The sequence below is a fragment of the Chelonia mydas genome, chromosome 18 (genome assembly GCF_015237465.2).
Source record: "Chelonia mydas isolate rCheMyd1 chromosome 18, rCheMyd1.pri.v2, whole genome shotgun sequence".
Lineage (NCBI taxonomy): Eukaryota > Metazoa > Chordata > Testudines > Cheloniidae > Chelonia > Chelonia mydas.
The window spans coordinates 6,570,274-6,587,420 of record NC_051258.2 but is presented as its reverse complement, the minus strand read 5'-3'; the positions used below and the strand labels follow the sequence as shown (position 1 = coordinate 6,587,420).

Sequence of the window (17,147 nt, the reverse complement as noted above, 5' to 3'; positions counted from 1 at the left end):
ACTCCTTGGCCCGGGTGTGGAGCCTGGAATGAAATCGCTGTTCAATAAACTTGTGACTTTCCTTCCCTTAGGATATGTGTTTGACCCCTGGTGCCTATGTACAGCCTTAGTCAATCACAGTCATCTGATGCAGGGCTTAAATTGCACTTTAGGCTGATTGTTCTTCCCCACAGGAAGCTGGGGGCTGCAGAGTTAGAGAGAAGCTATGTTGTTTCCCACAGAGTAACAACATCTGACATAGAACACAACACGTCTGACATAGCCACTGGTGGCTGCACCCCTACACAGGGCTTGCTTCCAGAAGCTGCAAATCATGTGGCTGAGGGGGAGATCCATCCTGTGTGGTAATACACTTGGATGCCTCCGCGAAGGATAGATCAGGGTAGATTAGATGCTCTCACGCATTGTGACACAGGAGGCAATCCCGAGTTTCCACCTCCATCTGTCTGGTGGCACATTTCTTGCTCCATTATACTCTGTTTCCATGACAGTGATCTTTCTCAATGGGTTTTTTTTATATGTCATCTGTTGTGCTCCGCTTTTTCATCTTCCACCAGGTGGTATCCAGTCAGGGACTTGTCTAGGAATCTGCACCATGCCCAAACCACTTCCGCCTTCTTTCTCGAATCATTGTCTCTACAGGCTGGTGGCCAGTCCTTCGAAGCACATCAGCGTTAGTTACTTTTATGCCACCAGTGGACACCATGTATTCTCTGCAAGTATCTCTGATGGAATGCGTTGAGTTTCCTGTTGTGGGCTTCTAGTATTTGCCAAGTTTCAGTCACATATCACAGTGTAGGTATCACCGTGACATTGTATAACTTTATCTTGCTTCTTGTGTGAATCTCCTCATTTTTTCAAATATTAGCCAGTCTCAAAAAAAGCTCAATTTGTCTTTGCAATTCTTGCTTCCATCTCTTTATGGAGTTGGCCATCAGCGCAGATTGTGATCCCAAGGTATACAATCTCATTAACCATGCCGTATTCTACACTGTCAATCACATATATACCATCACTGCTAATTCCTCTTTCAACAGTCCTGACTTTAATTTTCTTTGGGCTGATTGTTAATCCTACTTTGGCAGTCTCACACTTGCAATTGACAGGGGTCTTTTTCATGGCATCATCATCTGTGTCCAACAGAGCAATGTCACCTGCAAAGTCAAGAACTTGAAGTTTTCCTCTATTCCATATAACTCCTGTATCTTCCTTTGATGTTGCTCTTCACATCAGGTAATCGATCATAATGCAGAAAAGAAAGGATGATAGGATTCAGCCCTGCCATACTCCAGTAATGATATCAAAATGATTGGTCTTGCCACTTTCTCTCCATTTTGAACCTTCGTACTCATCTTGACCAGTGACAGTATCTTTCTTGGAAGCCCATATTGTCATAAGATCTTCCATAGTGACTCTCTATGAATGCAGTCAAAAGCTCTGGTGAAATCTATGACGTTCAACAGGTTCTCTGGCAGGCTGGCCCTTTCTCAATCAGTTATCTCAAGGTAAAGATGTGATCTGCACACGATCTTTTCACTCGGAAGCCTGCTTGCTCATTACAATTTTTCATCTATGACCAGTTGATGCTGCGCCAGATACATGTCAATGGCATAGCCTGAGCGGAGAGAGGTGCAGTCCGAGGCCTGGATCCTCACCCACATAAATCAGCACAGTGCCACTGATTTCCATAGAGGTATGCTGATTTGCATACATTGAGGATCTGGCTGAGGTCCTGAATGCCCGGAAGGAGCTCAGCACCTAAATCCCTGGCTTAGGTATCTCAGTCACAGGTGCCGACTTTTCCTGGCGCCGATGGGTGCTTGCTTTTAAAAAAAAAAATCTGTGGCCTGCAGAAGACGAGGCGGTGGTCCCAAGAATGAAGCAATAGGGGACGAGGGGGGAGGATCCATCACCGTAGTATGTAAGCACAGATCCCTTCACGGCAGGTTGTTTCCAGCCCTTGTCTCAAAGTCATTGCATCGTGAGTGGCAGACACTTGAGTAGATGTCACAGTCCCTCTGGAAATGTTTCCATAGCTACCTATTAAAACAAATGCTAGAGCAGAGGAATAATGCAAACAGGTAGGGGGGTGTCTCTGTCCTTGTGCCCCCCTCCATCTCACATAGAATCGTAGAATCATAGAATCATAGAATATCAGGGTTGGAAGGGACCCCAGAAGGTCATCTAGTCCAACCCCCTGCTCGAAGCAGGACCAATTCCCAGTTAAATCATCCCAGCCAGGGCTTTGTCAAGCCTGACCTTAAAAACCTCTAAGGAAGGAGATTCTACCACCTCCCTAGGTAACGCATTCCAGTGTTTCACCACCCTCTTAGTGAAAAAGTTTTTCCTAATATCCAACCTAAACCTCCCCCATTGCAACTTGAGACCATTACTCCTCGTTCTGTCATCTGCTACCACTGAGAACAGTCTAGAGCCATCCTCTTTGGAACCCCCTTTCAGGTAGTTGAAAGCAGCTATCAAATCCCCCCTCATTCTTCTCTTCTGCAGACTAAACAATCCCAGCTCCCTCAGCCTCTCCTCATAAGTCATGTGCTCTAGACCCCTAATCATTTTTGTTGCCCTTCGCTGGACTCTCTCCAATTTATCCACATCCTTCTTGTAGTGTGGGGCCCAAAACTGGACACAGTACTCCAGATGAGGCCTCACCAGTGTCGAATAGAGGGGAACGATCACGTCCCTCGATCTGCTCGCTATGCCCCTACTTATACATCCCAAAATGCCATTGGCCTTCTTGGCAACAAGGGCACACTGCTGACTCATATCCAGCTTCTCGTCCACTGTCACCCCTAGGTCCTTTTCCGCAGAACTGCTGCCTAGCCATTCGGTCCCTACTCTGTAGCGGTGCATTGGATTCTTCCATCCTAAGTGTAGGACCCTGCACTTATCCTTATTGAACCTCATCAGACATGAAGCTTTGCTCACACACAAGTCACCATCACAATGTACATGTCACGACAGAACAAGTATAATGCAACCAAGTCAGCAAGGCAAATGCATTTCCTTATCGCCCTCATCAGAGTTGCCTTCTCTCCATTGCGAGAAGGCGTCCACATGGCGCTATCAAGCCACTCATTCTTGGGTTTAAAAAGCATCCTATCCTTCCAAGGCAACTTCCTCCTTGCGGTCTCCACGCAACGCATGTGTAGTTCTCCAACTTGTTCAGAGGGCGCATCCTTTCATTAGCTAGAGATTCCCTTTCCCCCGCACATGCCGTTTCCCAACACTGCAGAGCAGTTTAGGACTGGAAGGGATGGTAAAGATAGATTACTGTGGTGTCTGACGATTGTAGCAGGTGCTGGGAAGGGGTGGAGGAGAGAGTTTCTCTGCTCACCTAGGCTGCTATGGGTTTTTGGAGATGCTCTTCCTAAAAGTGGCCTTCAATTTGTTTGGCACAAACTGGGGTCGCATGTGTGCAGACACCATTCTTATCAGTGAGGAGTGAATGCACTGAAACCACAGGCCTCCAACCCTGGGAGCTAAAGGAATTATTCTTTTCTTTGAGTAACAGGCTTATAGTCACTGGGGTTGGCCACTAGCGGGAGACGTGGGAGCCCATGCACTAAGCCAGAGTGTTATATTTTCAGGGAACATGGACGTGGGGCCCAGACGGGCAAGGAGCCATCCTGCTGGTGAACTGCGACAAGGACAACCCTTTTATCTCTGGACTGGATTGCGACGATGAAAAAATATTCAGCAAAGAAGGTATAAGCAGACCCCTGTCCTTTATAACTCACAGTTGGGTTAAAACTCTTTGGGGAGTGTTGGTTTGTTTTTAAATTTCCTTTTCTATGTTGCTAATAACAACGCAGGTTATCAAAGCAGGGAGAATTTTTAAAAGTGAATTTACCTTTCACTTTTCAGGTTTGCTGTCACATTTGCACAGATGATGAAAAAAGTCCGTTTCACTTTCTCGTCGCTTTCACGGTTAAGGTTCTCGTGTGCTAGCACCACGCTGCGGTGTTTAAGCTGCAAAAACTGCAAAGGAATGGGTTACTCATTAAACCCCCCCCCCCCCCCCCCCCCCCGGTTTCTGATATGGTATAATTTATCTTTTTTAAAAAGTTTCTTTTCACTAAACTTGCATTTGGGGCCACATTTGACCCTTCAGTGTCCTTTTAAAGTGAGGTTCTCTCCTGGAAAGCAACTACATAAGCATTGACCCTGGACTCAGCAGATCTGCATCCCGTGTGTTTGAGGCAGGTCAGAGGCAGATCAGTTTAGGGATGAGTAAGTTTTACTTTGCGTCGTGTAGCGGGTTGGTCACCGCACTCCGATTCCGAAGGGGTTAAAAGCAGCCAGGGGAGGCTGGTTGGGTAAACAGCCAGGGATGTGGCCACACCCAATTAGGGTCCAGCTGACCCTGATGAAAGGGCAGGCGGAGGGAGTGAGAGACGACTTGCTCCAGCTGAGGAGCAGAGAGGACCAGGCTGCCTGGAAGAGCAAGCGGGGTACCTGAGGCAGAGCAGAGTTGGGGAAAGGCAGGCTGAGCTGGGAGCTCTGGCCTGGTGCGTCCCCAGGCTGAGGCCTTGCTAAAGGCCAGGGGAAATAGTAGGGCTGCAGGGAGGCAGCTGGGGCTGGAAAGGCAGCAGGTCCAAACCCCTTTGCCAATGATGAGTGGCCACTTCAGACTACAGTTTGCCCCTGAGGGAAGGGGCTAGCTGAGGACTGGCAGTGGGTCACTGAGGCGAGGTGGGCTTAGGGGATTGGGGTTCCCCGGGGAGGGGAGATCCGGACTGTGGGAGCACTGCTGTGGGGCAGCACCCCAAGGTAAGAGGCACTGGGGTGTGGGAGGGATGCAGGGCCTGAAGTGCTATAAGTGGTGGAGATCAGGAGGAAGCAGGCCCCACCGGTAGGAAGACACCGGCTAGCAGGAGGCGCTCCGAGGCTGGAACTGAGCTAATTCCCAGCTGACCAGCAGGAGGCGCCGTGGTGGTGAGTGCCTGCCGTGCTACACTTAGCAACCCATCCGTGAGTGAGCTGGCTTCTCTTCTGGCTCCTGCATCACAAACAGAATCCGTAACTAAGTTCCAATGGCAGGACCAAATTCCCTTCTCGGTTTGTTACATCCGTGTGAGCCAGTTGCCTCGGTGAGGTTGCATAGGGGTAAAAGGACAGATCCTGAAGACAGTGGAAGTTACGCTGATACCACTGTGGGCAGAATTTGGCCTGCAGAGTCTTTATGACAGGTGCCAATGTGAGAAAAGGGAAGAACCTGGCCAGACTTTCAGAGCTAAGGGGGAGTCTGGGTCCAAAGTGCTCGCTCCCCAGTTCTAAACCTCTGCCAGAGTGGAAATTGTTTCTCCAACATATGTGAAGATTCACAGGCCAGTAACAACGGGGAAGGGCAGCATCTCCCCTGCACAGCAACCAGAGAACTTGTGAAGAGCAGACGCAACATGCTGGTTCCACTTCCTCCAGTAATAACTGGATGGTGTAATCAAGGGGAAGACCCCGGGTTGCCTATCAGCCGCTGTAGCGCACACGTTGACCTACCACTCACTTGTGCCTCGTTACACTGGACAGATGTTACTGTTTTTATTTAACTGTACAGCAGGCTTCCCTGTGAGCCAGCTACTGGCAGTCTCTCTCTTATTACTGGCAGCTGTTTGCATCAGAAATGCTGAATTGTGACACTCAGGCAATGGAGCTGTTGCCCAGGCTAAAGAGATTGGTCTGCCCCTGTGTGGTTCTCATCCTTCGTTCTGGGGCTTGGCAGCAGGATGGTCGCCTGTGTGACCATGCGTCTCTAAACCAGGGATGGGATGCGCACAGCAGTGTGATCACCGCCTTCCTCTCCAGAGTCCTCTGCGCAGAAGCAATCGGTTTGTGAATTCTCTGAAACTTTGGGTGTCTGCAACTGCCCTTTGCCATTGGTCTTTTCATGGATCACCTAGGGAAGGTGCTCTGGTTTTCCCAGTCTGACCCAGGCACCCACCTCCATATGTTTCTTGTTCATTAATTTGCCACACACAGTTGTTAGCTGATAACTTTAATAACCACGGAAGCGGTGACAATGCTGTATCCGATGTCCTGCCTTCATTTGCCTTTGTTGTTGTTTTTTAGATTTGCGGGACATGTCTCGGATGGTCTTGAGAACCGAAGGCCCCCAAAGGCTGCCTGCTGGGTATGAAATGGTTCTCTACATTCCTATGTCTGACTCTGACAAAGTAGGAGTCTTTTATGTGGAGAGTAAGTGGTTCCTCTTTTCTTTCTCTTCCCCTCCCCCCTGTTTCATGATGCTTTTTATCCCTCTCTGGTGCTGCAAACTCTTCCTTTCCTTTTCTCTTGTTTCCTGTATGTGCTTTGTTGAAGGTTTCCATGCACATCCCTCCCACTAAAACAATTGACCCTTTGGGAATCACTCACCCAGCGGGCAGTAGTTCACTGTTCCAGCACTTCTCTGGTGGCTCCAGCATTTCCCCCAGAATTTAAAGTTTACTGTCATGTAAAAGAATACCTGATCTTGCTTGGGCTGGTATCAATTAGGAGTCCTTGGAGTCCTTGGACAGACTAGGCTGCGGCCCTAGGCTTCTAGCTTTATAGTTGCAAAGATAGCTTTCCCAATATGGACCCTGAAGCGATGCTGTCTGTCCGATACTAGAGATGTGCCTGTCTCAAAGAGATGTGACAGAAACAACCGTTTTGGGAAGTGCGAACTGCCTCCTCCCTCCCAATGGGGTGTTGACTCTGAAGCGTTATGATGAGCCAAGCAATGCTGACATTTACGAGTTTCCCCGCTCGTTAATGTAGCAAAGCTATCTGACTTCTCTCCGTTTGTGGGTGGAGTTTGGGAACAGGCCCTTCCTCTCTCGGTCTCCATCTGACATATTGGGAGCAAAACTAGCACAAGATATTTCGTTTCCTGGGATCTCATGTCTGCTTTCCCTGAGGGTGGAGTTCACCCTCAATGAAAGTGAGGGCCTAGGGATAACACTGCTGAGCACAGACATGGTGAAGGTCTGTGTAGGATTCCCCCCCACCCCATTGCTCGTACCCTGTAATCTCAAGCCGTAGCACGGCTGTGCCGGAATCCTCACCACGCCAAGTTGATCTTGTTATTTCACACTTGTGAATGGTGCTTTACACGTCTGCATGGTGCTTTACACAGCAAGGAGACGCACTGACCGTGTCCCAGCCTAAGGTGATCACAAGACAAACCACTGGGGGTAGTAACAGGCAATGGGGATAGACGGACGGAGGAATGGACTCAGAATCAGGTTATGGGGTCCTTGGGGTGACCAGGTTTGTATTAGGTTTATTCTTGGATGGTTTTGTTTGTCTTCTAAGGGAAACGTGTATGCGCTGTTGATTCCCGCTGAGTACCCAGCATGCTTTGCTATAGCTTGGGGTGGCCAAACTGCAGCTCACAAGCCACATGCGGCTCTTTTACAGGTAAAGTGCAGCTCGCAGAGCCCCCCACTCCTCCAACTACCAGTGTCGGTGGGGAGCTCGGGGCTTCTGCCATGCAGTGGTGGGGCTAGGAGCTTCTGCCCAATGGAGAGTGGGGTCTTGGCACTTCTGCCCCACGGGAGGCACCTGGTGGGGCTCGGGGCAGAATCCCTTGCCCCACCACCCTGCTGCAGGGCGAGAACCCAGGCAGGCGCACCCCACAGGTCTGAAGCCCCAGTAGGCACTCCCAGCACTTGAACTTCTGAAGATTATCATATGCAGCTCAGAAAGTTTGGCCACCCCTGCTATAGCCTTCGGGTGTTGCTGGGCAGTCTCCCATCTTCTTGAACAACCAGGCCCTGTGCCGCTTGATGACACAATGTGTCTCCCATAGTCACACAGACGGGGCAATGCCCACCAGGCGTGCTATGCTTAAAGCTGCCAACGACCTTCACTTCCTATTGGAGCTGTGAAATGGTGAGGCCTTTCCCCCCAGGGATGTGTTCTGCCTTAGCTCAGTGCAATGCAAAGCCAGCATCCACCAGGCCAACTACCTGCCCCCCATTGAGAGCTGCCAGGGAGCGAATGAATGAGTGATGAGTTGATCCCACTCCCTTGCCAAAATTCCACTCTGATTCCCCTGCGAGCTCCCACTGATGTAAGCACTGTGTTCTCTCTCTGAACATTAATTAAATACCTCATGTTACAGAGAGCAGGGCCGTTAGCATCTCTGGCAAGTGCCTTTGGCCTAATGTTTCTCCCAGAGCTGGCCGTTCATACCAGGGCAGTGCAGTCAGTTGCAGATGCCAGAGCATATTTGACTTGGGCTTTGGACTGATTTAAAAAAAAAAAATCAGTGCCTGCCTATGGTTGGGTTCCAATTAACAGCCAAAGAGAGACTTAGCTACCAGATCTTTACCTGCCACAAGCCGTATCACCCAGATGAAATTTTATTAGATTGGGAGAAATAATCAAAGCAAAGAGGCTTTTAGAAAATCATTGCCGGGAAAAAGTCTTGCCAGGATAATCCCTAGCTTTTAGGTAGCACGTTTTCATGCACAGATTTTAAAGTGCTTTACAAAGAAGGTCAGGATGAATATCGCTCTTTTACAGATGGAGAAACTGAGGCACAGAGAGGGGACACAACATGCAAGTCCGTGAAGGAGCCAGGATGAGAGCTCAGGTCTCCCAAGTGCTAGGTTAGGGCTCTAGCCACAAGGCCAGGCTGCTTCCTTCTCAGAGCTTTCGTTCATGGGACCTTGCTAGGAAGCCAGTGCCCGTCCGTTAAGCCAGGACACATGCATTCTGTTTGAAATGCTCGTCCTGCCTGACCTCAAATTCTCTGATGCTTCTGAGTCGTTCAGACAGGGAGTGAAGCTGGCACAGGTGTTTCGCAGGGTGTTGAGTTTCTTCCAGGTGCACTGGAATCCTTTCAAAACAATGTAATAATATAATACATGAAAGGAAAGCTACAGTGTTTTCAAGGCTGGCTCGTTGCTCTTAAACTTGTGTTTTTTAAGCACCCTTTCTGGGACATGGGATTTACCCAATCTTTATTATCATTTTTATTTGCTTTAAGGTAAGGCCACTGTGCTGGGGTACACATGTAATGAGTTAGCCGCTGGCCCAAAAGAGAGGATTATTATTCCTGTTTTAATGATGGCGAACCTAGAGGTGAAGTGATTCTTCCCAGGACACACAGTGAAGCTATGGCAGAACTGGGATTTGATCCCAGAGCACCTGAGTAGAGCTGGGCAAATCACTGATTTTTTTTCTGATTCGGTGGCCGAACCCAACCCCTCTCCCCCAAAATTGTTTTGGGTTGAACGAAACATTTCATTTCAGCCGAGGGCGTTTGTACTCCTTTTCTGTGTTGGTTCATTAAATCTAGCTGCATTTCTAAATGCAACGTTGTGTTGAAATGTATCGTTTTGAAAACAAAATGTTTCAAGGTGGCCTGAAGGTGCATTTTTTGGTGAATAATGTATTCCCCGAAAAAAAATTCACCCAACTCTAGGGGCAGTGCCTTAACCACAGGGCCATTCTTCCTTTCTCTACAGCTTAGTCCAAGATTCCTTAATTGGCTCACCATGGTTGGTTTCAGTGTCCGGATGCTGGGTGGGGCTGATGGCCTGTGATAGACAGAACAGACCAGCTGATCTGGCAGTCCCTTCTGGCCTTAAACTCAATGACGCTATAAGAGTATTATCTTAAATATCTGAAAGGACAAAATGCACGCCCTGGTGGCCGTGAATTAAGGAGTAGCCACAGCGGCTTCTCTTGGGCAAGAGGAGGCTCTAAAGCTGAATTTTGTGGTGTCATCTGGGACCAAGCCTGAAACCTCGCTGGGATGCGGCTTTGATCCTGCCTTCAAGAGGCCACAGAGCACAATCAAAACCCTAGAACACAAAGTGCCTCTAAAACCTGGCACCCGCAATGCTGAAAGAACAGCTAAAACAGAGACGCGGGTTTAAACAAAAATCGTTCTCTGAAGCTTATAGGAAAACCTCTGTATGGGGCTGCAGCTTGTCAGCACATGATCACGCCACAGCTCTCCAGCATGCGGAGAGCCCTGCCTTTCTGGGACTGAAATCTAAGAACCTTGCTTGGCAAGATTGCGTGGAGCCATTCCCTTAGCTCAAATGACGGTGCACTGGTCTGGAGTGCTGGATACTTGGGCTCATAACCCCTCCACTTAATTAACTTATTAACTGGCTATTTAAAAGACTAGCGACAGTCTCCGCTTGTATCTGTGGAGCACAATGATTTACTCCTGCGGGAATTCTGCTCCATAAAATTAAAAATTCTGCACACAGTATTTTAAAATTCTGCATATTTTATTTGTCAAAATAACACAGTATAATCACGCCAGTTTCAATTATTTCAAAATACCTGTCAGCCAGTATGTCTGTAACAATACAGACAAAGAGAAAGATTCAGGAAATGTTTTTTTGATAAATAGATTTCTTACTAGGCATATTAATACAGAACTTTGAATTCATTTAAACTACAATACAGAAACGTATTTCCTGCACCCCTCAGAAGCAGTGCAAAGGCTTGGGGGATTCGGGGTAATGGAGGAGCTGAGGGAGAAGGAAGTAATTGCTGGAAAGAAGCCTGAGAGTGAACCTGGAGGGTTGTTGGGTGTGGGTGGGAGAAGTATGGAACAGGGTGTTTTTTTTGGCGGGGGGGGGAATTGTTAGGGAGGTGAGGAGCCTCCCCCATGCAGACCCTGGCAGACCCCTAGCCTCTCCCATTCAGTATGGCACATCTACCCCTGTCCTCATGTGGTCCTGCATCCCCACCTCCCTGTCCCCATGTGGCTCTGCAGCACCCCTTCCATTCAGCCCCTGGCTCAATGCTGTCACCTCAATAGCTCTTGAGCCCACGCCCCAGTGTGTCTCCCCACTAGCGCTTCTGAACCCCATTGCATGATCCCCCAGCAGCCTTGTGTGCCCCACTCTATCTGTCCCATGCCTCCTCACCTGGCCTCACTGTGAGGACTGCAGCCTCTCTGCTGGCTGGCTGCCCTCGCCTCTGGCACCACAGCAGCCTCTGCTGGACGAAAAGTGTAATTGCAGCATCTCTCCAGTAGAATCTATATTCTGCAGAGAAAAAAAAATCTGTGGGGACATGAATTCTTTGTGTCTGCAGTGGTGCAGAATTCCTTCAGGAGTAACAACTGGTCTCCAAATTATGGCCTGGAGCCATCAGTGATCCCCAGAGTTTTGTCATGTGGGCCATAGAACTAAAGATGCAAGCATGGACCTCTTAAGGGTGAGAGGGGAAGGGAGCCCCACAAAATCACATAGCTGGAGAGAATGTGCTACAGGAAAGTCCCATTTTTCTAAACATTCCTTCTCCCCAACACCCTTTTTTCTTCTAGATCCTTTCTTTGGTCAGCGTTACATCCATGTTCTGGGTAGGAGAAAGCTGTATCATATGGTGAAATACACAGGTGGATCTGCAGAGCTGGAGTTCTTCGTGGAGGGTCTCCACTTCCCAGATGACACCTTCTCTGGGCTGGTCTCCATCAACATCAGCCTTCTAGAGTCATTAACTGAGGTTGTTGGGCATGGTAGGGAGGGGAGGGCATGATGTCACCTGGGAACAGGATGTTTAATTGCATGGGTTTAGCAACACTACGGACATAGCAAGCTGTGAAATATCAGTCGACTGGCATGATGCATCCTTAGGTAACTCAGCTGATATCTGGGAGATTAATTTATTTCAGTAACTATTGGAAGCCCAAGAACAGGTCAAATGTGCTAAACCCAGGGATGTTTGTGAATTACATTTCCTTCCAGATGTGCTTTTGTGCCACTCTTGTCTTACAATAATCATTGCATGGGGACTGGACGTCTCAAGGAATCAGTAAGGCGATATGGACTCTTTAGCCTGTAGGTTGCTCCTTCAAATCCAGTCCAGGTCGGTAGGGCCTGAAAGGTGTTACGCAGACTTTTCAGAGTCTCACATGAAGTGAGTTTGGTGGGTCTCAGTTCCGTTTTTCATGAATAGACTCCATATCACATATGTCACCATAGTTGGCACTGGTTGGCTCCCTCACTGGCAGACTCACCAGAGAGGCCAAGGAGTGAATGAGCCATAGACATGAAGTTGCTGGTATCCCAGCCTTGAAGTGATCATTCCAACTGAGCGTTAAAGCACATGGGGTGGACAGCTTGTGTTTATCACTTTAGACCACGGCCTTGCACCGTGTATCATCATTTATCCCCCAGATAAAGCAGATGCAAAATGCTACCAAATCAGGGTTTGATTCTGACCACTACCCCCCTGGGTAAATTAGGAGCACTTCCACTGGAGTCTTGCCAGTGCAAAACTGGCGTGAGTGAGTTCAGAATCGGCCCCCAAGAATTCTCTGCATCCTCACACCAGCGGCAGAGTTCTGCAGTCACTTTGCACGAGGGTAAGTGACGACACAAGGTGGGCACCAATCAGGTTTTCAGTCTCCATGGCTGCTGTGTCCTTCAGCACTAAATTTTCACCTGGGCAAAGCAAATAATGTCTCCGCAAAGTAAAGGGCTAAATGTGTAAATGTAACATAATGAAATCTGTGGTGGGAAGCGGAGCCTGCACCGGTTCTTAACGCTCTGCTGTGTGAGTGTTTCTGTTTTAGAGGGAATGATGATCCATGCCAAGCCCACAAGGGATTTAATGTTCCATGTCTCAGTGGGGTTGCGACAGGCGTGGAGGGGGATATATAACCTCTCTCTCCTGGGGCTGCACCCCAGTAGTAAACTCCTCCCACCCTTCCCTTTGAGAATTACAGGCATTCAGGTTAATTTGGGGTCTTCCCCAGCGGGGTCCAGCTAGAAGCTGGTGTGAGCCATCGTCTTCCCCATTAGAGCTGTTATGTAACAGAAGAAGGAGCTGGTGATGTTAAAGCTCAACACGTCACTTAGCACATCTAATGTGCCAGCGTTAAATTGGCCCGGGCCTGAGATATTTATTTCAAAGTCCTTTTTGTGTTCTAAGTTGTCAGTGTCTTTTTGGAGCATGCTGCACCTGGTTTCTGGTGGTTTAGAGTGAGCTGAATTTTATGGAGACACAGACCACCGGCCTACCGCTGAGAGGCTCAGCCTTTCTCTGAGACCAGAGTATGCCGCTGCATGTAATATGACATGCATAGGGGGTTGGCTCTGTGATCTCCCTGCTAGGACCTGTCTGGGATGATTTAGTTGGGGTTGGTCCTGCTTTGAGCAGGGGAGTGGACTAGATGGTCTCCTGAGGTCCCTTCCAGCCCTAATCTTCTATGATTCTATGACCTCACTGCTCACAGAATTGGGTTTACAGAACACAGCAATCATGGGTGTCTTTCTGTCAGGAAGTTAGTAGAGAAGCGTGAGGTTAATTCTAGGGATGTAAAATGTTAACTGGTTAACCTGTTAAAAGGTAAGCATTAGTTTTACCGGTTAACCTGCCTTAACTGTTAACCCCTGGGCTGGCCAGCCCGCCAACCCCAGCAGCCCTGCATCAGCTGGAGCAGCCCCAGCCATGCCAGCCCCAGCTGCACCAGCCGGAGCAGCACCAACCGGCCGGATCAGCCCTGGCCCGAGCTGCGCCAGCCGGCTCTTTAATCGGTTAACCGTTTAAACAAAATATTTGTAATCGTTTAAACGGTTAACTTTTAAAACGATATTTACATCCCTAAATTCCACTGTTTTAAACCATATCTACATTCTAAATTCCACTGCCTACATTCCAATTTGGGCAAATCTGAGGTGCTGCAAGTCAGCTGGACTTGGGAAATATATCCCGAGAAATGTGCACTCCCCCGGAATCTCAGTACCCAGACAATATCAGTGCAGAGCGTACTGTAGCTGCATAACACAAATAAGCAGCCACCTATGGAGTAAGGAATTCCTAGAATGCAACATAAGATCCCAAATTAAAAGGGTACCCATGACATCCCTGCATCTCTTCACCTCACAGCACATCTCGTGTCCTCATCTCAGTCATTCAGCTCTCCACTGCTTTTGCTTTATGGCTACACTGACCCTTCCAACTTCCAGGTTATATTAGGACAATTTCCACAGTTACTCCATGGTTCCTGGAGATAGGGTCCAAAGGAGCCATGGAGAACGGTTTGAGATAGTCCAAAGGCCAGATCTGCACCTCGTGTAAATCAGCATAGCCCTGTGGAAGCCAATAGAGCTGTGCCAATTTACACCAGCTGCGGATCTGGCCCATTGACTCCTCAGGGTTGGAAGGGTGCCTCATCTCACTGTACCGAGGTGGGGTTGAGTGAATTACTCTGAACCTATCCCTAGCAGATGTCTCTCAACTCTGGGAGTAAGAGTTCAGCGCTCAGCAAATCTTGGTTGACCTGTTCAGCTGCCGGTTTTACCTGCGGCTGAAGGGACGCCGGCCTATACATCCATTGTCTACCCTTTCTGTTCACCCACCCATGCGTTGTTACTATTGAGCTTTGCAGCCCTATGAATGTGCTGATTGTGTGCAATGTTCTGCTTCCCCTCCAGGGGATTCCACGGGCTCCAATTTTCACAGACACGGTAGTTTTCCGAGTTGCTCCGTGGATAATGACTCCAAACACCTTGGCACCAGTGAACGTTTTTGTATGCAGGTAAAGAGTCAGTGAAGATGCCTCCCTGTACACGTGCCAGCTTGTTGCTGGCATCTCTTGGGACACAAATGATTGCAGGGCATGGTGCAGGCCAACAGATTTTGTTGCCCTGTGCCTGTCTATATACCTATTAGAAACCCAACCTTCTGAAGACTTGAGCTGAGAGCAGTCCCATTGATTGTTAATTGATTAAGTATTGAGAGTCAGGATGGCCAGGCTCAACCAGGTGACTCAAAGTGAAGGATGATGGGAGCTCCAGTCCACAGTTAAGGAACACTCATGATGGGAGCTCGAGTACAAAGTATTGCACAGCAATTTCTTATTCTGAGGATCTATCCACTAAGGCAAAGCTACTGGACCTCATGCTTTCCTGCTTTTTCCAACTTTTCCTGCTGCAATTCCACTGAAGTTGAGTTACACCAGGGATGATCCACTCAATTGACTATATAAAGTCAAAAGGAGGTTAGAAATACTGGCGTGGTTGGTCCATAAACCTACTGTCGTGTCCACCTGGTAAGGAATCTGGGCGTGGTTATGACTGGAGCTGTGCAAATATCAGAAATGTTCTGAAATGTTCCAGGGCCATTCCCAGCCCAGAACTCTTTGTGCGTGGCATTTTTGGTGACAATAACCGTAGTCCCATTCAAAAATGTGTGAGATTTCAAACGTCACATGTTTTCAGTAGGAAACGAGTTTTCACCTGAAAGCAACTTGAAATATTGAAAATCTTGATGTGTCCTCTCTCAAGAACAGGTCTATGTAGGAGTGAAATCTAGACAAGAAAAGGTATAACACGATCCAGTGGCTGAAATCTGACTCATGATCAGCTAGTAATACTCGTAGATCAAGAAGTCATCCCCTTAATCTTCTCTATTTTATGCTAAACAAATAGAGCTCTTTGAATCCATCACTGCAAGGCAGGTTTTCTCATCCCGTAGATCATCCCAGTATGGCAGAGTTCCCAGCCCAAAATCTAAACCCATCCATCGGAACCCAGCTCAGCAATATGCTGCCAACAGCAGCCTAGCCTCATAGCTGTGGCCAGATCCATACATGTCACCACTGACAGCATTTAACTCCCAGCTTCCGTGCCCATCCCAGTAAGAGTTTGGAAGGGTATATTTGCCAGGGACAATTCACTTCTGAAGCCTGGGACGAGGAATGTAATTTTCGGCCCCCTCTCCTTTCTGTGAGCTTCCCCCCCCCCCGCCTCCTCTTCCAATGTCTTCCCCTTTCCCTTTGTTTTCACAGTGTGAAGGATAATTATCTTTTCCTGAAGGCGGTGAAGAGCTTAGTGAGCAAAGCCAGTTGCGACCTGAAGGTCTGCTTTGGGTATGTGAATCGTGGAGACCGCTGGATGCAGGTGAGGTGGCGTGGGAGATGGCGGACGATACAAAGACTCTTCCTTCCTTTAGTACATTAAACAATTCCAGTGTTAGAACCTGCCAGCCAAAAGCCGTTGTTAAATGAAGTTGGTTTGTGTTAGTCTCCATGGCAAGGCTTGCCCAGTCTGGCTTCAGACACTGCCTCCGTTTCCCCTTCCTTAGCGCTCTCCCTCCAGACTCATTCCTTTGCAGCCCTCCTAGCTGGGGCTTCTCACCTCCTGCTCCTTTGCAGGTCTCTTTCTCCCATGGGAACTCCAGCGAGTTCTCATCTGCTCTCTTCCCAGCAGCCTCACCGTCTCCTTGGCCTCGCTCCCCTTCCTAATACCTCCCAGCAGACCTAGTTCAATCACATGACATCCTTGTCATGTGATCCCCTAAACTCGTGCCCATCACCTGGGAAGCTGGGCAAAGCCTGGCACGGATGCAGCTGAGCCCCAACCCCTTAAAGGGCCAGCTGACCAGAGACTGAATCGTATAAAGTACAAAGCTTCGCTTGATGATGGTCAGTTCCTTATTGGCATTACTGTAGCTTCTTGGCGCCCCACTGGTGGACAGGGCGCCGTTGTGCCAGTGGTGTACAAACACTGAACACAAAGATGGTCCCTGCCCCAGGGAGCTTACTGGGATCATCTCTGCTTTGGGTGGGGCACTCTGGGGATGGGGGAGGGGACTCTGAATCCTAACAGAGGCTTACTGGCAGATCTGTTCAGGGTGCTGCAGGGCTGGATTGAGGGGCACTGTCCAAGTGGGGAGGAAGGCTTGCACAAACCAGCTGGCTGGAACTGGGGGTGCGCCGCTTCTGCAAATCAGACACTAGTTGTCTCCGCACGTTGAGGCCCCGCAAATGAGCGGATGCTTGTGAAAACGTAACTCTTCCCTTCTCTGCACCCCTCTCCCCATCTGTAAAATGGGGCCGATAGTTGCCAACAGGAGCTTGGGTGAAAGGCCCTCAGGCCCACATCCTCCACAGTAACTAGCTGCCTAATTCCTATTGAAATCCGTGGAAGTTCGGTGCCTAAATACCTCTGAGGATCTGGGCCTCAATCAGTGCTGAGTATAGGGTACCCACCCATCCCGAATTGCGTGGGACAGTCCCAAAATGCAGAGTTCTAGTCCCGGTCCTGGGTTGAATGACTCCAGGACAGCATTTGTCCCGGATTCCCTGCGGCGCCGCTCCACGCCTGCCCAAGGCTCAGGGGCAGTGCCAGCCTCTTCCTGGTGGGGTGGCGGACTGAGGTGGGCCTTAG

The 17,147-nt window shown here is 48.9% G+C and overlaps 1 protein-coding gene across 4 annotated transcripts in view; it reads left to right on the top strand.

Annotated features, from left to right (window-relative positions):
* The window catches only part of PADI2 (peptidyl arginine deiminase 2), a 75,200-nt gene that overhangs the window by 32,971 nt on the left and 25,082 nt on the right, over positions 1-17,147 (top strand). For 3 of the 4 annotated variants that reach the window (XM_037881431.2, XM_043531917.1, XM_043531916.1), the window contains exons 5-9: positions 3,606-3,723; positions 6,085-6,210; positions 11,297-11,475; positions 14,412-14,515; positions 15,767-15,878. In XM_037881431.2, the coding sequence (XP_037737359.1) occupies positions 3,606-3,723; positions 6,085-6,210; positions 11,297-11,475; positions 14,412-14,515; positions 15,767-15,878 (639 nt within the window). Of the gene's footprint in view, positions 1-3,605; positions 3,724-5,174; positions 5,844-6,084; positions 6,211-11,296; positions 11,476-14,411; positions 14,516-15,766; positions 15,879-17,147 lie in introns of those variants that run through there. The other variant, XM_043531918.1, reaches the window with a different exon arrangement.